This window comes from Alternaria viburni, assembly GCF_023758015.1.
Source record: "Alternaria viburni strain BMP 2772 chromosome Unknown scaffold_15, whole genome shotgun sequence".
Taxonomy (NCBI): Eukaryota; Fungi; Ascomycota; class Dothideomycetes; order Pleosporales; family Pleosporaceae; genus Alternaria; species Alternaria viburni.
In genome coordinates this window covers 456374-483880 of record NW_026055784.1, presented here as the reverse complement: position 1 = coordinate 483880, position 27507 = coordinate 456374, and the positions used below count along the sequence as shown (strand labels likewise).

General features: G+C 53.3%; 9 protein-coding genes across 9 annotated transcripts; 3 read left to right on the top strand and 6 right to left on the bottom strand.

The window, feature by feature from the left end:
* Window positions 1-21: 21 nt before the first annotated feature.
* On the bottom strand, window positions 22-2192 carry J4E79_007178 (uncharacterized protein; the record flags this gene model as incomplete). The annotated part of the gene is made up of 6 exons (XM_049356045.1): window positions 22-315; window positions 370-1101; window positions 1166-1501; window positions 1752-1952; window positions 2003-2078; window positions 2143-2192. The coding sequence occupies 6 exons, from the start codon at window positions 2190-2192 to the stop codon at window positions 22-24; spliced, it is 1689 nt and encodes a 562-aa protein (XP_049209499.1).
* Window positions 2193-3709: 1517 nt separating this feature from the next.
* Window positions 3710-8691, bottom strand: J4E79_007177 (uncharacterized protein; the record flags this gene model as incomplete). The annotated part of the gene is made up of 4 exons (XM_049356044.1): window positions 3710-4151; window positions 4203-5164; window positions 5216-6677; window positions 6737-8691. 4 exons carry the CDS (start codon window positions 8689-8691, stop codon window positions 3710-3712), a joined length of 4821 nt encoding a protein of 1606 aa, XP_049209498.1.
* A 2980-nt stretch (window positions 8692-11671) lies between these two features.
* ILV2_1 (Acetolactate synthase, mitochondrial) lies at window positions 11672-12975 on the bottom strand (the record flags this gene model as incomplete). The annotated part of the gene is made up of 3 exons (XM_049356043.1): window positions 11672-12367; window positions 12416-12723; window positions 12774-12975. The coding sequence occupies 3 exons, from the start codon at window positions 12973-12975 to the stop codon at window positions 11672-11674; spliced, it is 1206 nt and encodes a 401-aa protein (XP_049209497.1).
* A 757-nt stretch (window positions 12976-13732) lies between these two features.
* UBC12 (NEDD8-conjugating protein ubc12) lies at window positions 13733-14447 on the bottom strand (the record flags this gene model as incomplete). The annotated part of the gene is made up of 4 exons (XM_049356042.1): window positions 13733-13885; window positions 13936-14225; window positions 14281-14368; window positions 14427-14447. 4 exons carry the CDS (start codon window positions 14445-14447, stop codon window positions 13733-13735), a joined length of 552 nt encoding a protein of 183 aa, XP_049209496.1.
* Window positions 14448-14852: 405 nt separating this feature from the next.
* Window positions 14853-15695, top strand: J4E79_007174 (uncharacterized protein; the record flags this gene model as incomplete). The annotated part of the gene is made up of 2 exons (XM_049356041.1): window positions 14853-14864; window positions 14904-15695. 2 exons carry the CDS (start codon window positions 14853-14855, stop codon window positions 15693-15695), a joined length of 804 nt encoding a protein of 267 aa, XP_049209495.1.
* Window positions 15696-15740: 45 nt separating this feature from the next.
* On the bottom strand, window positions 15741-16836 carry J4E79_007173 (uncharacterized protein; the record flags this gene model as incomplete). The annotated part of the gene is made up of 2 exons (XM_049356040.1): window positions 15741-16182; window positions 16298-16836. 2 exons carry the CDS (start codon window positions 16834-16836, stop codon window positions 15741-15743), a joined length of 981 nt encoding a protein of 326 aa, XP_049209494.1.
* Window positions 16837-18550: 1714 nt separating this feature from the next.
* Window positions 18551-21513, top strand: J4E79_007172 (uncharacterized protein; the record flags this gene model as incomplete). The annotated part of the gene is made up of 6 exons (XM_049356039.1): window positions 18551-18601; window positions 18656-19133; window positions 19181-19542; window positions 19592-19892; window positions 19956-21325; window positions 21376-21513. 6 exons carry the CDS (start codon window positions 18551-18553, stop codon window positions 21511-21513), a joined length of 2700 nt encoding a protein of 899 aa, XP_049209493.1.
* A 563-nt stretch (window positions 21514-22076) lies between these two features.
* On the bottom strand, window positions 22077-24226 carry J4E79_007171 (uncharacterized protein; the record flags this gene model as incomplete). Its single annotated transcript, XM_049356038.1, has 2 exons — window positions 22077-23383; window positions 23434-24226. The coding sequence occupies 2 exons, from the start codon at window positions 24224-24226 to the stop codon at window positions 22077-22079; spliced, it is 2100 nt and encodes a 699-aa protein (XP_049209492.1).
* A 423-nt stretch (window positions 24227-24649) lies between these two features.
* J4E79_007170 (uncharacterized protein) lies at window positions 24650-27323 on the top strand (the record flags this gene model as incomplete). The annotated part of the gene is made up of 3 exons (XM_049356037.1): window positions 24650-24815; window positions 24879-24956; window positions 25003-27323. 3 exons carry the CDS (start codon window positions 24650-24652, stop codon window positions 27321-27323), a joined length of 2565 nt encoding a protein of 854 aa, XP_049209491.1.
* Between the last annotated feature and the right edge of the window lie 184 nt (window positions 27324-27507).

The window sequence follows — 27507 nt, the reverse complement described above, 5'->3', positions numbered from 1 at the left end:
CGGAACCGGAAAAACAACCGTCTAGTGCTTGGGGCAGCAGCATACGTGTGGACCACTCTCGATGACCTCCTTGGTGGCTTGGTCTTCGTACTTCTTGAAGTTCTCCATGAAGAGCTTGCCGAGCTTCTCGACTTCGCCCTTGAAGTCGGCGGTGCCGTTCCATGATTTGGCGGGGTTGAGGAGCTCGTCGGGGACGTTAGGGCAGGTCTTGGGGACGGAGAGGCCGAAGGTCTCGTAGGTCTCGTATTCGACGTTGGCGAGCTCGCCCGAGTGGATGGCGTCGAGGATGGCGCGGGTGTACTTGAGGGGGCAGCGCTGTGGTGATGTTAGTATATGTTTCGGGTGGATCTTGTTGCAGGATTGTCTTACCTTGCCACCGGTGGTAGCACCGGCACCGACCCAGCCGGTGTTGAGGAGCCAGGCATTGGCGCCGTGTTGTTGAATCTTCTCCGCGAGCATCTTGGCGTAGCGCATGGGGTGGAGAGCGAGGAAGGGTTGAGCGAAGCAAGAAGAGAAGGTAGCCTGGGGCTCGGTGATACCCTGCTCGGTACCGGCCATCTTGGAGGTGTACCCGGAGATGAAGTGGTACATGGTCTGCTCGGGGCTGAGCTTGGAGATGGGAGGAAGGACACCGCGAGCGTCACAGGTGAGGAGGACAATGTTCTTGGGATGGCCTTCTGAGATGCAGGGAATCTTGGTGTTCTCAATGTACTCGATGGGGTAGGCGCAGCGAGTGTTCTCGGTCAGGGTGTCGTCGTCGTAGTCAACAACACGGGTTACTGGATCGAAGACAACGTTCTCAAGAATGGATCCGAAGCGGATGGCGCCGTAGATATCTGGCTCCTTCTCTGCAGAGAGACCAATGCACTTGGCGTAGCAGCCACCCTCTATGTTGAAGACACCGGTGTCGCTCCAGCAGTGCTCGTCGTCACCGATCAAGGCACGCTTGGGGTCGGCAGACAAGGTGGTCTTGCCAGTTCCGGAAAGACCGAAGAAGACAGTGACATCGCCGTTCTTGATACCCTCGTTTGCGGAAGAGTGAAGAGTCAGGACGTTGTGCTTGACAGGCATCTCGTAGTAGAGAACAGTGAAGATGCCCTTCTGCAGAGGTGGAGGTACGAAGTCAGCATTTGTCTCATATGCACTTCGTACACTTGGGACTGACCTTCATCTCACCAGCGTACTCGGTACCGAGAATAACCATCTCTTTGTCGGCGAAGTTGAGGGCGACGGATGTTGACGAGGTCATACCGCTTGTGTACCTGTTGGCAGGGAAAGCACCGGCATTGTAAATAGTGTAGTCAGGCTCGAAGTGCTCCAGCTCTTCCCTTGAAGGGCGGATCAACATGTTGCGCATGAAGAGAGCATGGTAGGCACGAGCGCAGACGACACGAACGCGAATCCTGTAGCGCTTGTCCCAGCCGGCGAAGCCATCGACGACGTAGATGCGGTTCCTGGTGTTGAGGTAGTCAATGGCACGCTCACGGTTGATACGCCAGACCTGGATGGGATGTCAGCAAGAGCTCAAGATGCGCACGTGATAATATTCCAGATGGATCGATGGAAGTTGATCCGTCATGCAGGCGCGATGCGGGGCAGCCGAGCCCCAGAACCGCGCCACGTGCAGGGATGCGAACTCCATCGGGTATGCGCCTAGCGTACATGACGTCTGCCGCCAAAATTTCACAAGCCAATTCCGCGGTTTGACGTAGACTAAAGTTTAATGCGTAGGAAATGCGGAGAAGACTTACGTCGGCCTTCATCGGCTTGTTCACTGGACCCCACCAGACGTCGTTTTTTGACGAGTCCTCCTCGACGATGCGCTTGTCCGAGGGTGAGCGGCCGGTCTTGGCTCCTGAGTATGCTGAGAGAGCGCCTGAGGCTGTGATGGCTGAGCCGGTCTCGTATACGAGCGCATCTTCGTAGAGGGCAGCGACTGAAGGGTTGGCGATCTGGCATGGTTAGTATTGGAGTTGAGGTTTGTACGTCCAGGTAAGCTTACAATGGCTACACGGTCATAGTCGATGTGTGCCTTGTCGTGGAGGGACTCTTCAATCTCCGTGTGTTCCTTGTTCGGCCTTGAGATAGTTGTTAGTTTTACCCAACTCAATTGACCTCAGGCCTGAGAAGGATGGCACTCACGCAACGCCGGAAGGGTGGAGATTGGTCTTGTTGACGCTCTGAGAAACCATGGTGTAGGATATGAGTGGAGAGATGGAAGAGGAATGGAAATTAGAACGCTGTTGTTTTGACACCTGTTGACGGGCAAAGTCTTGGGCCAAAGGAGCTGGGGATGCAGTTCTAACAACGGGGTCCGAGGCAGCTTTAATACCACTCGAAGCCATTCTGACGACGTCGTCTGCGCTCAGGCTGGCACTGCTGGGCCGGGGACGAGTTAGCGCTACCGTCGCTGATTGGGTAATGGCGCGTGTTTGGGTAGTGGGAGTGCCGGTCGGCTCACGAGGGACGAAAATAACGCGGAGCTGGGCACGAGGGCTGGGTGACTTCGGAAGGAGCGCCCGGCAAGTGTAACCACGACACCCAGCTTTATGGCTGCCAAAGCTTAGGCCGACGACGCGCATGGAATGGCAAATTCTATTCTTCTCTAACTAGAACTAAGATGGGGTCTGCGGTCACGGTTGTGTCATGGTCGACGACTTTTCGCAGTACCGGAGCCCTCGTGACGATTGCTACAGCTGCGTGAACGGCAATGCGCGCGTCGGTATTGGCTGGAGGGGCTGATCGCACTTACCCCACATTCACGCTCGCTGCAAGCGGTAAAGGCTCAACGACCTTTCGTCATTGTTTCATTGGGCCACATTACGAACATTTCGGCTATAACGACTCTTGGCCTATTTCTCGCCGGACAAGCTGTGCTATTGATCGTAGACCTCGGTATGGCTTAGGAGGGTGACTAGAGCGGCCATGGACGAACAGTACGAAATGCCTCATACCACAATCAGTACATGCGCGTCAATATTGCGCATCGCGATAATCAATAGTCGACAGCATAGCTCGGCCACAGGAGGCGGTGCAAAGATACCACAGTTCCGGTTCCAGCTCGTGTGCAGTTTGCGATCCACACAGACCCCTGCACTATGATGGAACGCCGTTCGGCTTAGTCCTCGATTTCACGATGCACAAATCAAGGGCCTCGGACGGGCGGCGCTGCCCATCGGAAAAGCTGAGGCATTTCGATGCTTCTCACGATGCCTTGTTAACCCGATACCTGCAAGATTGGGTTTGCATGTGTCAAAGTGCCGAGCATCTCGTGTGAGCGGTCTTGTTAATCGCGCATGGCTCGACAGCTACGACAGAGACCAGCACATCCATGATACTTCACACGTCAAATGCACAGTGGAAGCTACTGCACTCTGTACACATGACAGCACAGCTGTCAAAATTACTATTAATGCTACACCGCTGGCTATACGGGTGACTATGGTGGACGCTAGAACCAAGCCTGTACGTACAGAGAAACTCTAGCACATGCTCTAGATCCCCAAGAGGCATTTCGCGGGGAATGCACGAGGCGGAAATGAGCCCCACAGTGCGCTGGGATGGGCCGTCCCAAAGCTGCGTCTCCCAGCCTTGCGCGTTCCGGCCGCGGGCAGGCTAGGAGTTTTCCGGAACCCGCGTCTTCGCAGTCGACGTCGAAGCATGTCGCCGCACACTGTGCCGAGTATCTGCTATCTTTGAAATCTCTGTATCAAGCTGCATCACCGCTTCGCTTTTGCTTTGCCTCTTTCTTTTGTTTCCGCGCGGCCGGGCTGAAGAAAGACTTGATCTGGCGTAGGCCGCCCAAGTACAGCCAGGTGCAGATGAAGACGACCGAAAAGTTGAAGAAAATATACGCCCACATAATGCCGAAGTCACGCCATATGTACTGTGGGAAGACGTTGAAGGATGCCAGGAAGGCTTCTCCAGTTGCGTACTGACAGAACCCACAGTTCCCGTCCGGCTGGGCTTCGACGTAGCCCCCTGCTTGCTGCGCGAATTGGCCGGCGTACGTCTGACAGTCTTGGCCAGGTGGGGGTGGAAAGATCGCCATCTCTTTAGTCTCGCATCGGATGGTCTGTCCTTGGACGAGCAGCGCGAGGAATCCTTCAAGCAGGTACTTGAATGGAGTAAGCCAATACATCCAGCTTTGCCTGCGCTCGTAGTTAGTACATGTTTCACATCGATTCGTAGATACTACTTACCAGAACGAGGGTAGCGCGTTATATGGTACGACCACACCGCAGAAGGATACGATGAACGTAAAGAACAACGGCACAAGTAGCGACGCGAGCAGCTCGTTAGGAGAGAAAGACGCAATAGCCTGTCCAAAGCCCAGGTAGAAAACTTCAAAGAGCATGACGAAGAGCCACACACTGGCCGCGGTATACGTGTCGCGAGGGAAGCCAGGCGGGAAGTACCAGCAGCACCAGTAAATAGTTCCAGCAATAATCCGGTAAGGCAGTTCGCTGAGTATCGTGCCCCAAACCATGGCAGTCCAGGAGTAGATCTTAGCAATGCCTTCGCGAGACTCGTAGATACCGCGCACGCTAAGGAAGCGGGGTTGTAATTGCTGGATCAGCGGAGGTGCGATTGTTAGGGTCATGAAGATGGAGAAGAGTCGGGATTGCATGTCGATTTGACTGTTTCCGAGGTTCCAGAAGGTAAAACCGTTGAATAACCCAGTGATTATGTGAAGCATGACCATACCTTGAACATAGGGGGGATCCCGCCAGATAGCCACAAAGCTTCGTTTGACGACTGTGAGCCATTGCTGAGGGTACGGCATTGCGTATTCTCGGTCATCGCGAGCCTCGTCGTTCTTCGATGCATCGCGTCTGCTGGAGATGATATCCTGGATCTCTTTGCCGAGCTTCTCGTTTTCTGAGCTCTTCTCCCAGACGTCGCCCCAGTCTTGGCCCTTGTAGTCTGGGTTACCAGCACCGATAGCCTCCAACATGTACTCAGCAGGGTTGGTGTGCGGAGGACATTTGTCAGCGCCATTGCCTTCGAGATACTTGATGAGGTTCTGGGAGTCGTGGCCTAGATCACCGAAGTAGACTGTACGGCCGCCGGATTTGAGAAGTAAAAGTTGGTCGAAGTGCTCAAAGAGGACGGCACTGGGTTGATGGATTGTGCAGAGAATGGCTTGCCCAGCGTCCGCAAGCTATAGTCAAGTTAGTGAGTCGTCTTATATTGTCGAGATTCATGGACTTACCTTGCGCAAGAAGCGAACGATGTTGAAAGCAGCACCAGAGTCAAGACCAGAAGTGGGTTCATCAAGAAACATGAGCAGTTCGGGTTTGCTTGCAAGCTCCACGCCGATAGTAAGACGCTTCCTCTGTTCCTGGTTGAGTCCATTTCCAGCTGTACCGATAGCTGCGCCAGCAATGTCGCGCATCTCAAGAAGATCGATAATCTTCTCGACGTAGTCGTACTTCTCCTGAATGGGTACTTCCTTCGGTTGCCTCAACCGCGCTGAGAATTGAAGTGCCTCGCGTACTGTCGCTGTAGATTCGTGTACGTCCATCTGCTCTGCGAAACCGGTCGAACGCTGGAAGGATTGCGGAAGTGGCTTTCCATCGACCAGGAAGTCTCCACGAACAACGCCAAAGTCGATGCGCTGGGCAAGGGTGTTTAGCAATGTCGTCTTACCGGCACCCGATGCACCCATTAGCGCAGTAAGCTTGCCGGGTCTGACGAAGCCCTGAACCCCCTTGAGTAACGTTCTCTCGCCCTTCTCGTATGGGATGGTGTAGGTAATGTCTTGGAATGTGAAGATTGTCTCGTTCTTTGCCACACCTTCAGCTGTCTTGTCGGAGTCGTCGTTGTCGCTGGAGTGTTTCTCGGTGATCGGTTCGCCGTTGCCAGCTTCCTCATCTTTGGGTAGATTCTTGGTCTCCATCTCTCTCTCAACAGTCTTGGGTACTTGGCCGCGCTTGTAGATAGTGACTGCTCCTCCGCCTTTGTTGGGCTTCTGGATTTCCATACCGAAAGCAGTTAGCGCGACGAAGAAGAGGAAGAAGGCACAGATGAAGCCAAAGTTGCGCCAGAGATGCGATCTGCTGTAGCCAAACGCTGCAGAAATGTAATCCGGACCGGCGACTGTAAGCGATCCAGGCCTGTTGCCTTGGATAGCGCAGGACTGATACTGCTCCTGGGCACCAGGAATTTGCGGCGCGATGAATGGGGGTACACACTGGATCTCGAGGTTGTAGAACTCGTTCGCTAGGAGACCTTCGAAGCCGTATTGAATGGGGTTGATCCAACGTAGCCACGAAAACCAGGGATGCATCTTCGCCGGAGGGATCAAATAGCCGGTATATACGACAAGCGCCTGAATTGCAACACCCGTGATCCGAGTTGCGACGTCCAAGGACCCTACCAAGGCACCGATAGCTCTGAAGAAAGCGTACATGGTCATTGTGATGATCCAGAGGAAGAGGAGTGAGATGAAGAATTGCGATGCTGTTCGCGAAAGGTTGGCCATGAAGTATACAACAATGTCGAAGATGAACACCTGAACCAGCACAAGGGGCATGTCGATAAGGGTCTGCGCAATAGCGTAGGCAGCCGGTCGATAGAAGGAGAAGGTCTTGTGCTTCAATAGAATGGGTCGGGATTCGAAAGCGGACGTAAGCTCAGCGAGAGCGAGAAGGGCGTTGAAAAGCAGCATGAAACTACAAAGGTGACGAAGTTAGTTTATGTCTCACATGCATTTTGTAAAGTCACAACTTACAAGATTACACCACCTCGCGGAAACACACCCTGAGCAGTGTTTGGAAGGTTATAGAACAATGACCCGACGATAAGGGCCTGGAAGAAGATGCCACCCCATTTGCCAATAAGAGATTGCGGGTCTCCCACCATGACGCGAAATTGGCGATCGGTACAGGCGACGACTTGAGCTGGGAACGAAATGGTGAAGTTTTTCTTCTTGGTAGCTTTAGTTCGTGCCTGGTGACGTTCTTCGGCCTGCTTTTTGGTCTCCTTGTCGAATTCATCGATCTCGGCCAGGTTGTCATTGGCTTGCTCGCTGCTGGCAAATGCTTCTCCAAAAGCCGCGCCAGTGCGAGGAATGCAATCTTCCCAGCCCTCCTTGATCTGTCGCTCGTGATCATCCGTTACGGACGTCAAGAAGTCACTGGTGGTCCAGCGCTCAGGTTTGACGAAGCCGAGGTTCTTGAAATACTCCGCGGCCTTCTCGGTGGGCCCAAAGTAGCAGCAGCGGCCTTCGTGAATTAAAAGAACCTTGTCGAAAAGGTCGTACAACGACTCGCCTGCCTGGTAAAGTGCTACAGCAGTCGAGATTTGGGCCATGTTCGTGAGAGATCGCAGACTCTGAACGTATTCGAGAGCAGTGCTCGCATCGAGACCTTTTGTCGAGTTGTCCCAGGACTGTACCGATGCCTTGGTTACCATGGCCTCCGCGATCGAAACCCGCTTCTTCTCACCACCAGACACACCACGAATCAGTTCATTGCCAACCTTTGTACCCAGGGTGTGCTCAATCCAGAAAAGCTTGGTGACTACACGAAGGAACTCGTTGACATAGTCGTTGCGGGATTCGCCTTCCTTTCGTGACTCTTTACCAGGCGTCCTTGTCTTCAAGGCGAACCTGAGTGTGTCTTTGACCTTGAGCGTCGCGTAGTGGAGGTCCTCTTCGGGGTTATATAGCACCTCCGAACGGTACTTCTTGCCCATCTCGTCGGCGTCAGTACCGCCATACGAGACGTCGCCTGTGATCTCTTCGTAGCCGTATCGTTGGTTGCCGATCATCTTGAGGAACGTTGAGCAACCTGCCCCAGGTCTACCAAGAACTAGCACCATCTCGCCAGGTCTTATGCAACCAGAAAAGTCGTCGAGAAGGGTGCGGATCGGGGGCTTGCCGCCTGCCTTGCGTGGCCCCTTGGTGAGGAGGTTCTTGAAGAATCTCACGGGGTCTAGGAAAAGACTTCCAACACTCGGCTGCAATGCCGCCCCAATACCCATGCCCTTAACGGTCAAGTGCTTGAAGATTACACCTTGATGTCTCGTCTTCTCCTCTTCTGATGCTTCCTGCCTGGTATGTCCGAACATCTTTCCCATTAGCTTGTTGATCTCGTCTTCTTCCTCTTGGCTTCGTCCTGTCGCACTAGTATTTGTCTTGCTGAGGCCATTGGCCTGGCTCGTTCTTCGCCTGGACAACGCGCGGAACAGGTCGTCTTCGGTCATGGGTTTCGAGTTCTTCGACTGGAGGCCGGGCCTCTTGGCGCTTTCGGTGCGCTTCGCAGATGGCTCCTCAGCTTCATGCTCCGAGTCTGAAGAATCATCGTGGAGAACTACGTGCTCCTCGACTGGGCCTCCTGATGTCGTCTTCTGCAGGTAGTCGTTGCTTGGAATAGTCTGAGTTGCAGATTCATCGCTGGACACATGTTCGGAAGCTGAATGTTGTATTGCGGCATCGGAGGAAGGTCGAACATCTGGCGATGGTACCGCTGTGGAATTGCTTGAAGCTGAGAATAGCCCTGAGCCTTCGGCACCGTAGTAGCTCCGGCTACTGGTGTGTAAGACGTTGGAGATGAAGGTATTGTGCGTACTCGTTTCATTATTGGTGGCAGACGCGTCTGAAGTAGCATGTGATTGTTGTTGCGACGCGTCTTGTGTGTGTTGTTGATCGGGATCCTGGAGCGTTCCTGCCTCGTTGGATGCCATCGCGAAGATCTCCACAGCCTAGGAAGGCCAACGAAGAGTAGTATGCGCCGTGAAACTACTACGAGAATAATCGCTATCCAATGATCGACTGTAAACAAAAATGGCTAAAAGAAGCCGTTTGCGACGGTCTCGAGGGACTATCCGCGAAAGTTGCGGGCGTTGTGGGGGATCCGACCGGAGGGACAGTACTATAACATAGTTCCCAGTGACAGTCAACTAGAGCGCTTCGCTGCGCGCACGCACTTGTTACGTGCCTCATGTTTGCGACGCGTCGATAGTTCAATGTAGAAGTGGTGATGTCATGTTGATGTTAGATCCCCAGATCGGTAAATCGGGGTTTAGCCTCGCATCCAACCCGAGAGTGATTCGACGCCTCCTTGATCGATGCACGATCTGGCACATCCGCCATGCGATTTGTGGAGGCGCTAGGTGCCCGCGGGGTGCGGAGAGTTGCTGGTGCGTGGGCGTTGGCAGTGTTCAGATGCGTCAAAAGCATGCGAACGCGCGAAGCGTTCGATATCCGCTTCCTTGTTGTTTCTGCTTTATCCTGGGTAATGGGTACACTGCATATTACAGCGCCTGAGCGCTGATGGGTAATGTCGAAGTCTTGCTTGATGCAAAGGCGTTCCGAGGAGCGATATGTCGTTGCGTCAGGCGGGAGAAGCCAAGCAGTGCTTGTTGTCTCAGCCACTTGGCCTCGCTTCCACTTTCGACCGACGCAGATGGCTACTTTCCTTATCTTGTCTTCGTGCCGCGACTCATCGATTGTAATTTCGCGAACCCCTTCTACTTTGCTCATCTCGCAATGTGGTCAACCGAGAAACGTGTTATTTGGTATGGTTCAAGTCTTGCAACTCCAGGCTCGTCACTCCCATCCCCGCATGAGTTCATTTCCCTTTTGAAGAGGTTCAGAAGACCCAGAAAAGCCTATTGGAGGACGATACGATGTCGCGACGGGCTGTGCACCGGAAATTCTACTCGTAAAAACAAGGAACACTTCGATTTCACTCTGATCTCTCTGTCACTCTCCAGCATAACGTAGGGAGCAGCACTCTTAGCAGCAACTTCCATTTCACTAATTCTGATGAATACCGGAAGTCTCACTTTGTAAGCAGCAGCATCGTTCCAGGTCCAAAGTCAAATTTAGAGCCTTGATGTGATTTGATCGGAGACTACAGGCCTCCGCATCCTTCAGGGCGCCGTTCCATCCGGGCATTCTATACAGATCCTTCCCTCTTTCAGCACCCTGCAGTATTCCGACGTGGCGCAGCCATATCAGGCAACCACTATGGTTGTCAGCAGACTGACATGTAGGAAAGATAGAGAACTCGACGATCTAACACTGCTGCGAAACGCCACAACCTCGAGAGGCCTTTTCGCCAAAAAGATTTTCACGTCGCATCAGCGGCAGTCCGCTTGTGAAACAGTCATCTCAAAATGGCACAGACAGGCGGAACATATCGTAGCGAATCGGCATGGTCTTACAATATAAGCATAGGCGGTAAGCCCATACTTGGATCCCGTCCAAACAGTAAAGAACATGGTACGCCTTCCCTTCGACAGATTCACTACTCGTCCTTGACTAATACGCTGCATCAGCTCCTGATGCGAGGCCGTCGAAACCAAGCCACGACGCCGAGAAAGGAGACGAGACAAATGTTGACGAAGACTGGGAGGTTGTCGAATGGCCCATCACACAACCCACCGTAGAGCCCGTCGTGGAGCCCGTCGTAGAAAACACGGAACCAGAGGAACCAGGCTACCGTAGAGTACGCAGCCAGTTCACATTTGACGTCGGCTGGGGAAGCTGGAGAACAACTGTATTTAGATGGGATATGAACGCTAGGTTCAAAGAGTCGTGATGGGGCGTTTGGAGTTGGGCAGGAGATGGTTGTAAACGAACCATGGTACGCTGCACCAATATATACCAGATTCATCACCTTCAGACCATAGTTCAGCTCACACAGAATATGGTAATTGAGTCATTAAAGTTTTCACATATCAAAATTTGCACTCTTTTCTCGGTTTTTCCTCAAAGCTTTTACAATCTACGACTATACCTAGTTACCCCTCCGCGTAAGCCAACAATTGATCTACCATTCAGACGACTACTATCCCATTAAGTACAATTACAACAACTACCTTCGCAACGTCTCCCATCCAAGATATTTTCGCTGAAAAAACATGTACACATGGGAGCAACCCCACCAAACCCCAACCTTCAACACAATCCTTAACGACCCCGCAAAACACATCGAAAGGATCAAGATGGCTCGCCGAACTTCAACCTCATCCACATCCACATCCGCCTCAACATCAACAACAGGCTCACATCAATCTACGACTTCATCAACTTCATACCCATCACCTCCACCCTCACCTCCCTCCTCGCCTTCATCAACGTCAACGTCAACATCAACCCCCAAATGCAGCACCCCTGCATCTTCCGCACAAAGACCCAGACCAGGACTACTTCTAGACTTGGAAGGGAGGCTTTGGACGACGTACGCACGGTCCAAGGCTTTTACGAGGTTAGCGCCGCCGGTTTCGAACAGGAGTGGGTGGGAGAGCGCGTAGTAAAGGTAGTAGGATATAGAACAGGGGTGGCCGAGTTGGGGTAGAGAAGTGGTAGTATGACGGATGTGGATGATGAACTGGACGAATGAAAGGGTATATCTTGATGCAATATGTCAATCAAGATATGCAACGAGTTCAGGCCACGGCACTTTTGCAGCACAAGAGAATGCTCCAAGTGGGACGATCATTGTCATGGAAAGGTATTCATTCGCTTTTGCGCTATTCCCTTCCTTCTCTCTTCCAAGGTTCTTTTTTGACCGCCGCCAATGCAGCTACACCAGCGCCCATGACAAACCCAGCGCTTGACGCCATAACATCCCTAATCGTAACAAAAGACATGACAATATCTACACATTTTCACCGTCCATACTATCCAAGCTCAACCTCTGCTCGAACGCACAATCTACTTGGCGTTCTCAGGGCGGAGGGAGCGGACAGCCTTTCCAGCGCGCCAGATCTCCAGGTCGTCAATCTCCTTGAGCTCCTGGTTGTACTTCTCGCGGTAGTCAGGCTGGCTGTTGTACTCGAGGGAGCGCTTGGTCTCGCTGCCGTTCTCGACCGAGGTGTAGAGGTCGTCGAAGACGGGCTTGAGGGCGGCCTTGAAGCGCTTGCTCCAGTCGATGGCACCGCGGCGGGCGGTGGTGGAGCATGCGGCGTACATGTAGTCCATGCCGTTGGCGCCGATCAAGGGGTAGAGAGACTGGGTGGCCTCCTCGACGGTCTCGTTGAAGGCCTCAGAGGGGCTGTGGCCGCGCTCACGGAGAACCTCGTATTGCGCGAGGAACATGCCGTGGATTCCGCCCATCAGGCAACCACGCTCGCCGTACAGGTCGGAGTAGACCTCCTTCTCGAAGGTGGTCTCGTACATGTATCCGGAACCGACGGCTACACCGAGGGCGACGGCCTTCTCCTTGGCCTTCCCGGTGACGTCTTGGTAGACGGCGATGGACGAGTTGATACCACGGCCCTCGCGGAAGAGGGTGCGGACAGTGCGGCCGGAGCCCTTGGGGGCAACGAGGATGACGTCGATGTCGGTGGGGACTTCGACCTTGGTGAGGTCCTTGAAGACGGGGGAGAAACCGTGGGAGAAGTAGAGAGTCTGGTTTTGTTAGTTCCAACTCTTGTCGAACTGATGAGTACTGCTTACCTTGCCCTTGAGCTGGGGCTTGATGGCGGGCCAGGTCTCAGATTGAGCGGCATCTGAGAGGAGGTTCATGACAATGGTGGCCTTGCCAATAGCCTCATCGATGTCGAACAGGTTCTTTCCGGGAACCCAGCCATCGGCCTCGGCTTCCTTCCACGAAGCACCGTTCTTCCGTACACCGACAATGACATTAAGGCCGTTGTCGCGCATGTTGAGACCCTGACCGTGACCCTGGGATCCGTAGCCAATCATAGCCATGGTGTCGTTCTTGAAGTACTCAAGAAGCTTCTCCTTTGGCCAGTCATCACGCTCTGTTTGTTGTCAGCTTTGATCCCGATGCATCGAGAATGACCAAACTCACCGTAGACAGTCTCCTTGGTTCCGGCAAAGTCAATGGTCTTGACACCACGGGTCTGCTGGAACTGGCTTGTGACAGCCGCGCGGGGAGCAGCCTTCTTAGCACCAGCACTCAGAGCAGACACAAAAGTGCGCTTCTGAGCGGGAGTGGAAGCCAATTGGCGGGCGGTTTGGCGCAGAGCGCGGGTAACAGGTCTTGAGGCCATTGTGAATGTGTGTGAAAGGGGTATCTTGGGGTCAGAATTGTTTGGCGGGGATATGGGCTTTTAAACACGCTGGGCTCGATCGTCAACCCACCCAGAATTTCGAGTTGGGGAGCTTGGACCAGGCCGATTATCGCTGCCCCAGACCGACCGTTCGCGTCCTCGGCCAATCACCGCACGCCGTCAGAGTGCTAGCAGGGGGGCCGGAGGGTCGTCGGGGAGGAATGCGTGTCTCCGAGAGCGGTTCTGATGATATGAGGCATCGTTGGACCCAGTCATAGTGGATAGTGCGTGGCGGCTGATGACTTGGTGAGATTGACCGTAGTCTAAGCGGGCCTATTTACTACGAGGTAACGTTGCGCAGTACGGTTTGCGTGTAGCTCTCACAGCCTGGGTAGACGGATACAGATTCAGGATGGCGGTGACGCAATCTCCAAGCAAACATCGCAGTCACAGTAAAGTATCACGAACGGGCAAACCCATTTTTGTGCGCAAATGTGCAGTCATATTGTATGAGATCTTGAAAGACTATCTTGCGCCCGTATGATATCCATGCACCCTCTACATGATGCGCCAGACCATACATGCAGTCGCTAATGTGTTGACATGTTCACCTCCAACCTTCTCCCATGCATCAAGCCTGTCCTGTAGTGAGCTCATGGCTCGGTCTCATGTCATTGTGATGCATCCGTCCGTGGAGGGGCATTTCGAAGGACTGCTGCGTGAAAGCTTGCGTTGTTCTGATCCTATGCGATGAAGCTCATTTGAGCACGCGATCGAAGTTCTGTCCCTTGACTGTGCCGCCGCCGAGCGATGCGCGCACGTTGCGCTTGAAGCCCTCTCGGTTCTGTTTGAGGTCTTCGGCAGCCTCTTTGTTCAGCGGGTCCGACGCGTTCGGCTCGAGGAAGAGAAACTGTGATCTGTCAGCATGCCATTCCACATCTTGTAACCCTTATAACGTACCTGTAGACCAACAACGACCGCATTCAAGTTCAATACTGGTTTCCAGTCCTCTCGCAGTATGTTCAGGCAGACGTTTCCCTCGAGGTCGATGTTTGGGTGGTAGATCTTCTGTGTGCACTTGACTTTTGGCGGGTCATGGGGGAAGTTCTGGTTGATCTTAAAGTCGAATCTGAAGCGTCCACCCTTGTACATGCCCTCGTCGGGGTCGATCGTGAGTTCGAAGTTAAGGATATCGTCGGGGTTAGGGAAGTGCGTCTTCATCGTTGTGCCGAGAGATAATTCCTCAAGATCTGTGTCGCGTTAGCTTTGCGAGGGATATGGTATGTAGTCGAGAGATGCTGGTACCTTTTTGTGTTCGTAGCTGGGCTGGGGTGACCTTCTTCTTCTTGCTCGACGCAGCTTGTGCAGCCTCATCCTGCTGCTGCTGTTTCTTCTACAGGTTTGTTAGCCGTCGTGTGTTACCACGCGACACTAGAATTCCAAAGACCTACCATAGACCATATTTTCATCATCTTGGCGGTATTGTATGCGGCGTCCGGGCTATTGCCTGTATAGATATAACCGCGTTGGTGTGCTGGAATGCGCGCGCGTGAGGGTCGCGGGGCAAACGGCGAGAGGTAGAGGACTAGGTGGCGGTTGGGTGATAGGAAGAGGCTAGTAGAGAAGGCGGCGAGTGCGAGGGCCTGCGAAAGTACGAATGCCGAATAAAAGAAGGGCTAGAGATATTATACGTGAGAGTGAAGATAACCTTAGTTGGGCAGGCTGCCACGATCCTCGGGCGTCCGTGCTGCGACGTGGGGTCCAACCACGGTTTCTCGGTGATGCCCACTTTACGGCTTAGTCACCCATGGTTCTCAGCCTTCTATCCACAGACTCACGATACTCGCACGTAGAGTCGAAACATAGTCACTGCAGCCATGACAGCCCCGGTACGAGACGCGTTACAATTTCCAGCTTCTGATAGGCAGCACATGGAAGGCTACCTACCTCATGACTCGTCTACATCGCCCCGAGCTCACCAACTCGTTTCTAAGCCCTTCGTCACATTAACCTTCGCTACTTCTCTCGACAGTCAATTAGCCATCGCACCCGGTGTGCAGACAGCATTATCTGGTCCGCAATCCAAGGCCATGACTCACTTCCTGAGATCAAGGCACGATGCTATTCTGATCGGGGCCGGAACAGCTATTGCCGACAACCCATCACTAAACTGCCGAATCGAAGGCGTAGGCGGCTATGGTGGGGAAGGGCTCGTCGGACAACCAAGACCAGTTGTCGTTGATCCTCGCGGGCGCTGGCAATTTAGCGAAGAGAGCAAGGTGATGAGACTAGCCAAGGAGGGCAAGGGGAAGGCACCTTATGTTGTGACCTGCGTGGAGCCGTCCAGTAATCAACGAAAGATACTCGAAAGCGTAGGTGGCAAATTCCTGGTTCTTGGACTTTCTCCCGAAGACATTGCTGCAGCTGGTTCGACATGGCATATCATTTTGGATGCTTTGGCCCATCGAGGTATAAAGAGCGTTATGATTGAGGGCGGTGGGTTTGTCATCAATGATATACTGGGACCTGGTCCCGCGTATTCGCTGGTCGACTCGGTAATCGTTACGATTGCTCCTACCTGGCTAGGAAGAGGCGGTGTACAGGTGTGTCCGGATGGCGGCTCGGAACGATTGCCCATCACAAGATTGAAAGAAACGAGATGGATTCCGCTCGGAGAAGATATCGTGCTCTGTGGGCGACCAAACAAGGCGCTTCGGTAACATAGTAAGACATTAGATAATAGGCAAGTCCTAGCAATTCTTGGTCTAGCTTATCCATGGCAGCTCGTCCGATACTGTGCCTTGAAATAAGTCCTTGACACTGTCCTCCAAGTCTTTGAAGTGCTTGGCTGCCTTGCTGGCGTCCCATCCGCGTAGCTGTCTCTTCCCACCCAAAAGATCTCCGGTACCCATAGGGTCATTCTCCCACGCCGCATATCCGTTCTCTTCTTCCCCGCGAAGCGTGCTCTGTAATGCGTCGTTTGCCATCGGCGGATCTATGCCCTGCACCAGGATGCGCTCTTTCGGCCATCGGATAGTCGGAGCATGCAGTTCGAGAAAACGCTTCGACTTGAAAGCATGCGTGATTACCCGAATCTGTTTCGGATAGTTGCCAGTAGCCTTCCTGAAAAGGAGGATACTGAACAGCAGATTCTGGAACGAGTCGGTGGCTTGTTCTTCTAGTAATATATAGCCCTTGTTGTATAATCTGTGTACATGGTCAGAATACGGTCTCCAAGAGAGTCTCGCTGTTTGCATCTGATTCATTCGCCAGCACGTCAAATGACACGATCGGACGTTGCAATATTGTATCGGAAACATACCTATGAGTTCGTCCTCCACCCCTGTGACCTTCTGCTAACTCTTCTGCGAGCGCTGCATGGTAGTATGAGCGTGCCTCGGTTTTCAGAGACTCCGCTCGTTTAGTAGCCCCGCCACTGAGGACAAGAATGCTTGAAGGAGGATGCTCGGCGTCCGTTCCGACAGTCAAAGCATCGATACCAGCTTTGATATGGGCCAAGAACGTCTCATGCTCTCCTGGCTTGCCTGTCGCTTCGTCTGACTTTTGAAAAGGCGCCAGCAACCAATGCGGCTCGTAGTGAGGACTACACAGCGGGAAGTTGGGCTCATCTGCATTCGGAAGGAAGATGGCGTGGCAGCAAACGATGATGAGATTCTCTGCGCTGGGATAGCTTGGTGACGGTATTGCGTGATCAGGATGCACAAAGTTCGGGTTCTCAGGTGTTTGCCATTGAGTTGTATTGTCGTGACCTTCAGCTATTGGAGATGTGATTGCCGTGGATGGTGGTGAAGCGCCAGACTTCGATTTCGGCAGATCCACTAACGGTGCGGCTGAGGCCATGGCGGCTCGTACCGCTGAGTGGATATGCGGGTCGAAGAGGAACTGTGTAGAGCTTCGTAGGTGGTTAGCGAACAAGATATTCAATTGTTGTAGTTACAACTATTGCGACTAGTATTCCGATGCGGGGCAGTAGCAGCGGGTATGACGCCAGCCAAGCGGGTTAAGCAATAAGGTGTTGTTTTTCGAGCATGAGGAAGACTACACGAGTGGTGTGGATGCACATGGAGAATACAAGTTTTCGTTTTGTTGAGGCGCTGGTGACGGAAGGTGCGGCCTGCTGCTCCCCGCACGATAAGGTGCAAAAAGGCAGGAGCGTTCGCCATCTTCGCCGCCAAAGAAGCAATTTGAGGGGACGTTTCTATGTCGCTACCTGGATTGGAAGGGACTTCGCAGCCCTGGTGGTATCATGGATGTAAGAGTTGGCTGTAGCACGTGATGTGATGACTCGGGGTAGCTGCGCAGACTGTTGCTCAGCATAGGCCAGCCTGTTGTTTGCATATTGTCGTGCACATATGCAAGAAAGTCAATAACGCAGGCTTATATTCAACCAAGGATCGTGGTGGAAGATCTGACTTTCGACGTCGTCTCAAAACACATGTGGTACCGACGCCGATGCCAAGCTGTCAGCGAGATCGAGTATGTGGCGGTTGAGATGTGAGACCCGGAGAGATGAAGGGTCCTGGGTCCAGGAACAACTTTCCAACGGCGGCCCACAGCGACGGATAGGAGACTCACCACAGGCCTGGACCCTGTCACCGCACCGCCATCACGCGAACCCGGCAGCCAAACGCAGCACTGCAATAACGCTGGCAAAACGGCAGGCAAAAACGACGTGGCAAGGTTTGTAGTGGTGGCATGGGAACGGCCCTATTTAGAAATCAATCGCTCCGACTACAGGTTCGTATACAGGTCGGTAGGCTGGGTTACAGTAGCAATGCATGCAACCCTTTGCAGAGAACTAGGAGATCTCTCTGAGTGGATCCGCCTGCGGAGCAACCTTGAAAGCTGGCTGACGTCGGCCGTGCGACCCCTAGCTTGAGACAGAGACGCGCAGCCGTGCAGAAGGGGATTTTGAGCATTTCAGCCACTCGACGGCAACGGGCGTTGTATGCACGTCGTAGGAGTAGTCTGCGCAGGGCGAGTCAGGCCGTCTACATGATAGTATCATAGTATGCCGGCAATAGCGATGTTGGTAGACTTTGGTGAGGCTGAGCAAGCAAGCGGCCAGGGCCTGTCTAATTTTAGAGGTCGTGGCCGGCTAGCGCCACACTGACAGACGACGGAGACTTCATGTGCTTCGGTCGTGTGCTTCACCGCCAGCAGGTTTTGCGGTTGCCGTTGAATTCAAGTAGGAGCGATCGCCCGTTCTTTGAAGCGTCTCCACGAATGCATTCTTGTTAAAGGAGTGCCCAGCTGCATCCGAAACGCGCAGCTTACACGGCGACGACGAATAGAAGCTGGCTAAGCCGTGTTTCAGAGACGGCGGTTTTCCTAGCGCACCTTCCCCCATCCCACCACAAGGGGTATAGCGCGCGTCCCTTCAGCTTTCTCAGCCCTGAAGCGCCCCAGACATTCCATCCACCTTTATCAAGCGACACCCCGAGTTGTGCGCTGCCGCCTTTCTGACATCTCAACCGTTTATACCCCTACCGCCTATTCCTTTTTCCCTTCAACACCGCCATCTGCAGCGCCGGCCCGTGGACTGCAGCACGTCATGGCGTACAACAATAACCAAGGTTATAACCTTGGAGACCCGAACACCGGCGTAGGCGCCCCTGATGATATGGCGGAAGGCACGACATACTGACAGCGTCCGCAGTACGACCGCACCCACGATGAGGAGGAAGTAGGCCGCTCGCTGCTGCACGAGAACCCTACCGGCGCCCACCCGGACCCTTTCTACGGCAACCCTGAGGTCCGCCCGCACTCCACCTACAGCTTGACCGAGTCCTACGCGACCGACAGGCCAACACAATACCCCGGCGAGGCCCACGCTGGCACTTCCTACTCGGCGTCCGGTGGCTACGACGCGCAGGGCGACTTCGGTGCTCCCCAGCGGGCCCCATCACCATACCAGAGGAGCGAGACCAGCTCGACCGAAGCATGGAGGCAGCGACAGCAGCCCGGCGGAGGTGCCGCCGGTGGCCTCAAGCGTGGTATGACCCGTAAGGTCAAGCTTGTCCAGGGTTCCGTTCTGAGTGCCGACTACCCCGTCCCCTCTGCCATCCAGAACGCCATCCAGGCCAAGTACCGCAATGACCTCGAGAGCGGTAGCGAGGAGTTTACCCACATGCGCTGTAAGTACCACGTTCTGTATTTCCCTTTCCGGTCTGACAGCCGCTAGACACTGCTGCGACATGCGACCCCAACGACTTCACCCTCAAGAACGGTTACAATCTGCGTCCGGCCATGTACAACCGCCACACCGAGCTGCTCATTGCCATTACCTACTACAACGAAGACAAGGTTCTTACTGCCCGTACTCTGCACGGTGTCATGCAGAACATCCGCGACATTGTCAACCTGAAGAAGTCCGAGTTCTGGAACAAGGGCGGTCCGGCCTGGCAGAAGATCGTCGTGTGCTTGGTTTTCGACGGTATCGACCCCTGCGACAAGGGTACTCTCGATCTGCTCGCCACCGTCGGTATTTACCAGGACGGTGTCATGAAGAAGGACATTGACGGAAACGAGACTGTTGCCCACATCGTAAGTTTTGATCAAATTCTAGTCCACAAGTAATTCGCTAACAAGTCAGTTCGAATACACCACGCAACTTTCCGTTACGCCCAACCAGCAGCTCATTCGCCCCCACGATGACAGCGCCAGCACACTTCCCCCCGTCCAGATGATGTTCTGCTTGAAGCAGAAGAACAGCAAGAAGATCAACTCCCACAGATGGCTCTTCACTGCTATCGGTCGCATTCTGAACCCCGAAGTCTGCATTCTGCTCGATGCTGGTACAAAGCCCGGTCCCAAGTCCCTTCTCGCCCTCTGGGAAGGTTTCTACAACGACAAGGATCTCGGTGGTGCTTGCGGTGAGATTCACGCTATGTTGGGTAAGTTTTCCTCCGATTACAGCATCTCGGCCGTATGAGATATGATGCTAATAGCGAAAACAGGTAAGGGCTGGAAGAACCTCCTCAACCCCCTTGTAGCCGCCCAGAACTTCGAGTACAAGATCAGTAACATTCTCGATAAGCCGCTGGAATCCTCCTTCGGATACGTCTCTGTGTTGCCTGGTGCTTTCTCGGCTTACCGATACCGTGCTATCATGGGCAGACCGCTCGAGCAGTACTTCCACGGTGACCACACACTCGCCAAGATCCTCGGAAAGAAGGGTATCGAGGGTATGAACATTTTCAAGAAGAACATGTTCTTGGCAGAAGATCGTATTCTTTGTTTCGAGCTTGTCGCCAAGGCTGGATCCAAGTGGCATCTCACCTACATCAAGGCCTCCAAGGGTGAAACCGATGTGCCTGAGGGTGCTGCCGAGTTCATCGGTCAGCGTCGTCGTTGGTTGAACGGTTCCTTCGCTGCCGGTATTTACTCCCTGCTCCACTTCGGCCGCATGTACAAGAGTGGCCACAACCTCGTCCGCATGTTCTTCCTGCACATTCAAATGTTGTACAACGTCTTCCAGACCATCATGGCCTGGTTCTCCCTGGCTTCCTTCTGGCTTACCACCGTCGTTATCATGAGTCTTGTCGGTACCAAAACCGATACGCGAGACGCCTGGCCCTTCGGAAACACTGTCACGCCCATCTTCAACGTCATCGTCACCTATCTTTACCTCGCATTCCTGGTCCTACAGTTCATTTTGGCCTTTGGTAATCGTCCAAAGGGTTCCAAGTGGTCTTACCTGGTCTCCTTCTGCGTCTTCGGTCTCATCCAGTTCTACATTGTTATCCTGTCCATCTACCTCGTTGTTCAGGCTTTCACGAACCCGTCCTCGCAGAAACTCGACACTTCATCGCCGGAAGCATTCGCCTCGTCCTTCTTCTCGTCAAGCGGTGTTGGTATTATCATTATCGCTCTTGCGGCTACCTTCGGTCTCTACTACGTCGCCTCGTTCCTTTACATGGACCCGTGGCACATGTTCACCTCGTTCCCTCAGTATCTGCTCATCATGTCTTCCTACGTCAACATCCTCAACGTCTACGCCTTCTCCAACTGGCACGATGTCTCCTGGGGTACCAAGGGTTCCGACAAGGCAGATGCACTTCCCTCAGCGAAGACAGAGAAGGGAGCCGACGGCAAGCACAACGTTATCGAGGAGCCGGATCTGCCACAAGCCGATATTGACAGTCAGTTCGAAGCTACTGTCAAGCGCGCTCTCGCTCCTTACGTACCACCTGTCGAGAGCGACGAGAAGACTTTGGAGGACTCTTACAAGTCTTTCCGTACCCATTTGTGCACAGCCTGGATTGGTTCCAACGCCACACTTGCGGTTGTCATTACCCAGGACAACTTTGACCGCTTCGGTTTCTCTGTAAGTTACCTGAAGTCCTCATCTCGAACGTTTTACTAACTCAATTACAGTCAAGCGCCTCCGGCAGAACCGCGCATTTCTTCCAGGCCCTTCTGTGGGCTACCGCTGCGCTCGCCATTGTCCGTTTCGCCGGATGCTTGTGGTTCCTTGGTCGCACTGGTCTCTTCTTCTGCGTGAGGAAGAGGTAGAAACACCAAAAATCACCCAACAACTCATCCTTCGCGGCGGCAGCCACCTTTTGCTAATCAATCATGTTGGCGTTACCCGGTGTCTTGGACCTCAGCGCAAGCTAAGGAGGCTATACGTGGTCTTTCTATGACTCTTTGTCATGTACAAAACAATCACCTCTGCACATCTATGATGCGGATTGGCAAGATCATGACCTGCTTGTACTATCTGTGTGTTCTCTAGCTATAACGGACAAAATTTGAAATGTCTGGGCGCCTATTTGAATCGGATTGGGGAATGGAGGAAGATATACCGATTATCACATTTGCACGATTAGCTTGGCTTGCGGGTCTTTTTTTTGCTAGATTGAATACTAGAATATGTTTCAAAAATCGTTTGCCTGTGGCATATGCTCATGTGCTGCTCAGACCTACGCCCCTACAATTAGCCTTTGACACTCCCACTACTGACGATTTCTCAACCAAGGTTCTGACCAGGGTTGTATGGGAAGCCACACAAAGCTTCCGTCCTGCTCAACTGGCTGATCAAAGATGAGATTATATCACTTTTCTAGCCTGTATATTTACTCAAGCTTGATGTACCATTCCCCATTCTTCTCCTCCCCTTTGCCAGTATCCAACACAGGAACATCATCCCATAACTCACCATAGTCCAACTCCGCGTATCGCTCCTCTCTATCATTCGTCCTAGCTAGAGCACACACCGCGCTGCCAAACTCAGAAGACGCCTGTCCTGTCGTACTTGGTGTTATGCCCAATTCATTCCTAATCGTGGGAATGAGTGTGCGCTGCCACATCAAATTCGTATTCGCATCCGGTTTCAGGACCTCCGCATACATTTTTGTCGTTGGATGATCGGTGCTGTTTGGATTGAGGGCAGCGATACCGCTAGCGCCAGCGTTGGAGCAGATAAGAGCTGAGTGCTGAGTTGTTACTGTGCCTTGAGGGAAAGCTGCATCGTTGTTTCGGCTTGCTTCGCGAGGGAAGTCGGAGGTGTGTGCGTGTGTTGGTAAGACTTCACCGTACTTATCGCCGCGGCCTTGGATTGCAAAGCCGCCTTGGACGGTCTGGATATTAACCGTGCCAGACCCGGTATTAGTGAAGCGGTGCCAGCGGATGTACCAATCGGGCCAGCGCGAGCAAGGAGCCACGATGTGTGTTTGTACCGTGATATCGGCGTCGGCCCAGGGCTTCCATGTGCTTGTCAAGCACGGTATGTTTTCTTCGAACTCGGCATTGCGCATCAGTTGTGCAGTAGCAGAACGGTGGTTCGTGACCTTCCATGGTACCCGCCATGTCTCCCCGCCGTCTTTACTCACTGCGAGTGTACTGTCTGGAGCGATTTGCTGTATCAACGTACCAGTAGGCACACTAAACCCAAAATGCGAGGAGTAAGCGTATTTTCCATACTTGGCTTCCGTTGCTTTGAGCGGCCAAGGACAGAATTGGCCCATGGAGAGGAGGAAGTGGTGGTTTGGCTGGTTGCAGAGGATATGCATAGCTGGTTTAATTGGCATAACTGCCACATCCGCACTGGGTAAAGGCTTCTCCTCCGCAGTCCAGAACGGGTGGTCTTCCCGCAGGCCTAGCGCTAGGAAAGATTTCAAAGCCCAGTAAGGAGATTGCGGGCTGTTGTAGTCTTCGCTCATGTACATGTTGGGGTAGGTAAAGCCGATTGTCAGAGTGCCGTCGATGTTGAACATGTCGTCTTTCTTGCTCCACCAGCGGAAGTGTCGGAGTAAGAGTCCTTTGATCACGCCCCAGTCGTTGAGTGGTTCCGGGAGCTCGAGGTCTGCGAAAGCGACGGCGGACCAGAATCCAGCGAAAGCGAAACGGTATGTTAGACTGCGGCCGAAGGGTATAGCGGCACCTAGGGCGCATTAGTCAGTGTTGGGTGTCTGCGGTAGGTATTCGACATACCGTTCGTGTCGAAGTACCGCCAAAAAGACACTGCAAATGCCTTCGCTCTACCCCGAAACCTTTCGCACCGCTCTGGATCCAGATCCTGTGCCATCTTCGCATATATGAGTTGCGAGAATTGGATTGCAAAGCTGCCGGAATAGTAATCCGCCTGTCGTCCCTCATCGCTCCAGATACCATCTGCTGCCCAGCCGTGCCCTCGGTAGAACTGCTCCATGAGATCCAAATCTGCTTTCATCGCATCGAGTACATGCTCTTTGGGTACGCCGCATACTTTGATCAATGCTAGATTAGTCATGACGCGAAACCACAGCCAATTTGTCGTGGGGAAGTCTTTGCCATTGATAGTTCCCAGCCACTCTGTGATATTCCTCTTCGCTTCTTCAGACTGCGAATGGAACATGGTCTCTGGAGCTGATAGTAGCGCGAACGAGATGATCTCCATTTCCACCATTCGTTGATCGCGTAGTACGACTGGGCCCCAGTACTCCGCATGCTCTGGATTGGTCCCGTTGGCCAGGCCTATGGCGTATGGTTTGATAAGCTCCTCGTACTCGTCTTTAGACACGATGTTCGAGTGCATCAGCGCGCCGACTGCCCATAGCGGCCGGGCGTATCCTTCAAGCTGGGCGGCGACATCGTCGAAATGGGTACCGGTTGATAATGGGAGTTTGATTCGGGCGCCATGGGGTGATTGGTATGGCTTCAATGCGCGAAGGAGTGCTATTGATGCGGTTTTGAAGTCGGCGTGGGTCTTGAACGGGTTGTTTGAGAAGCCGTTTAGCGGAGGCATGATGGGCTGAGCGTTGTCAGGAGCCTCTTTTGCGTGATACAAACCCTGGTGGGGTTTTCAATTGGAGACCGTGCAATCGCAGCTCTACATGTTCCATAGTCTCGTAAGTCTAGGGGTTCTATGGTATGACCCGCCCTGGCAGCAGCCATGGATGCAAAAGACAGTTCGTACCTCTTTACACCCAAGCTTCAATAGGTAGCGCATCCGAAAGCTATATCGATACCGCGTATCGCCATAGGCTCCCGTCCCGTATTGATGAAATCGGGTGGCTTCCGGGGTGGAGTGATGGTGATCAGCCGAAAGGAGGGTTAGACCGCGCGGGGCCCGCGTGTGGAGTAATTATCGATTTATCCCGATGCCCGCCGCTCGCTGCATCCTCCACATTTGCTTCTTCTTGATCAGCGCTTTTGCGATGTCGTGCTGATGTCGGCTGGGTGGACCAATTACTCGGTTGGCAATGGTAGCCAGGCAGGCGAGGACGACGGTCCCGTCTCGGTGGGCGGTGACACGCCCGCGTGCGTTAGCTGCAAGCAACGCAAGCTGCGATGCTCGCGCGAGACACCCTCGTGCTCGCATTGCTTGAGGCTGTGTGAGTTATTCTGTCAATTGGCGCTATTCCGCGTCGCTATCTTGCGTCGCTAATGTGCCATAGCCTCTGAATGTGTTTATCAGCCAAAGAACAAACCTGGGCTTAAGCCCGGAGCTGTTGAGGCGTTGACCCGCCGCGTCGGTATGTGGTGCTCCTTCTACGATGAACTCAATCTTACGCTCCGTAGCTTTTCTTGAGAGGATACTGCTAGATGATGCGGGAAACATTCGGCCACGGTATAGAGACGATGATACCACGGCGAATGGCCATGCCGTCGCGCATGAAAGCCCGAGTGCTGTAAAAGAACGCGCACCTCGTGTCGAAGAACACGCGCCGTATGTCGCGCCTACTCCCGATTATAGCCACAACCACCAAACCGCAGAAGATGGCTCCAGAGCTTCCGAAGAAGAGAACGGCGTGTCCAATCCGCTGAAAAGAAGATTCGAGATGCCAATTGCTGAGAGTTGGCTTTTCCCCTTCGAAGATATTGATATCGCGCAGCATTTGCCATCTCAACCATTGCTCGAGAAGGTCGCAGACTTCTTCTGTATCTCATTCCATCATTGGATCCCATATATTCATAAGGCGAGACTCCAAACGCGAGTGCGCCAAGGATGTCAAGACCCAGGCCATGTGTTGGTCCTTCATGCTCTGGTCGCCGTTGCTCTGCGACACATGGACCCCAACGTACTGTATCTGGACACTGATCAGATCCTTCAGCAGACGAGGGTCTCCCGGATGATCGTCGAAACGCATGCGATGCGCAATGTCACCATCGAAAGCTTGCAGGCCCTCATCTTCCTAGTTTTTGATCTTCTCAATGACGGTCAAACACAAAGAGCATGGCCGCTGATCGGGTCGCTCACAAGGACTATAGACTACCTCCAACTTACTACTGAGCCATCAACGTCGCAGTCGGGATCACTAATGACGCCTGTGCGGTTGGTTAAGCCTTCAAACGACTGGACAGAGTTGGAAGAGCGACGAAGATTGTTCTGGATCATATTTCTGCTCGATCGATATTGTTCGGTGTCTACAGGATGGAACACCAGTCTCACAGCAGATGACGTGCACCGTCGGTTACCGGCAGACGGCGGCTTCTTCACGAGGGAGGAGCCGGTCACCACACCCTACTTCGGCATCTGGAACAAAGCCGCTGCTCGCATTGGACGCTCACTAGCAAATGTGCCCGCACAATATAACGAAGAGGACCCAGGAGTCGACCACTTGCCGCCAGGAGCCAGCCCAAATTCCGCCAACGGCTACATCGATGCTTCCAAGCTAGGCGCATTCGCATATTGTGTCGAAGCAACCGAGAGCTTGAGTCAAGTGACGACATTCTTCCTTCAACAAAGGATCAACTGGCAAGACAAGGAGCATGCAGTCAGTTGGCTGACACGCTTCAAGGAGCTGGACTTGAGACTTGTGCAGTGGAAGATCTTCCTACCTCCTAGATGGAAGGACTCCAATATCTCATCAGACAGGACTGTGGTCGACATGGATCCTAATCTAACACTAGCACACATTACTCATAATACCTCGATGATATTACTGCATCACCCAATCGGATACCCACCCCGCGGATGGAATGACTTCGTCGCACTACCAAAAGAATGCAGTGCCCAGACGTGCGAGCTTGCCGCAGTAGAAACTTCAAACATCGTCGACAAATTTCTCACCCATACGCCCATACCCTTCGTCAACGTCCAATTCTCATTCTGTGCCTTCATCGCCGCCAAAGCACTACTATTCGAACACCAAGCCACCCGCAAACCTCTGCGATCAGAATTCCACCGTCTAATCCACAATCTCGAGGAAATGGCCGCAAGATGGAAAGGGAAAGGCACAGACGACCCGAAACCAAACAACCAAGCAGCTATATACGCAACCCACCTCAAACGACTCCTCGAAGCCTGTCAAAACGACACAAACTTCCGCTTCGACTTCTACGACCACAACGGCCTGACCCTCGACCCACAAAACTACGCGAGTCCAACTTACGCCGCAACACCACAAGCGCGTTCCAGAAGCCTCGCGCATGAACGTTCTCTAATGAGGAACCACGGACGTACCAACAGCTTCACAAGTTCACACTCAACCCTAAGTCCGCGACGCATCCCGCCTCCAGACATAACCCGGAACACGACCATGCCCTCTCCCAGCAAATACGAGCAACACCACCCGCGCCTCCCATCCACACACGCGATATCACCATCCGGACAGCCGCCGCCTCCCATATACACGTCACCGCAAGTATCAGCTAGTTACCCAAGCCATACCCCATTACAGCAGTATCAACAGCCCGGAAACGGAGTCCCGGTGTCTGGCCCATCGCTCGCTCCGTACGGTAATACTGGTACGACGGGGAACCAACACAGCACTCAAGACCAGTCTCTGCTCAATCTATCGGATGCGTTTATGGATAGTCATTTTCTGGATATGGACCGCGTTATCACGTTTGAGGATGCGAATTTCTTTATTCCGGGGGATGCGTTTCGGTGGCAATAAGTTGGGATGGCGTAGGGTTAGGACGGTGATTGTGGGAGATGTGGTATAGTCTGATAGGTACGTCTATCTCTACCAACGTACGTATCCGGCTATGACCAGCTGTTGGATCGTTGGATACCACGATGTTTCAAGCTATCCCAACTGGTCATAGCCGGACACGTATGTTGGTAGAGGTAGACGTGCA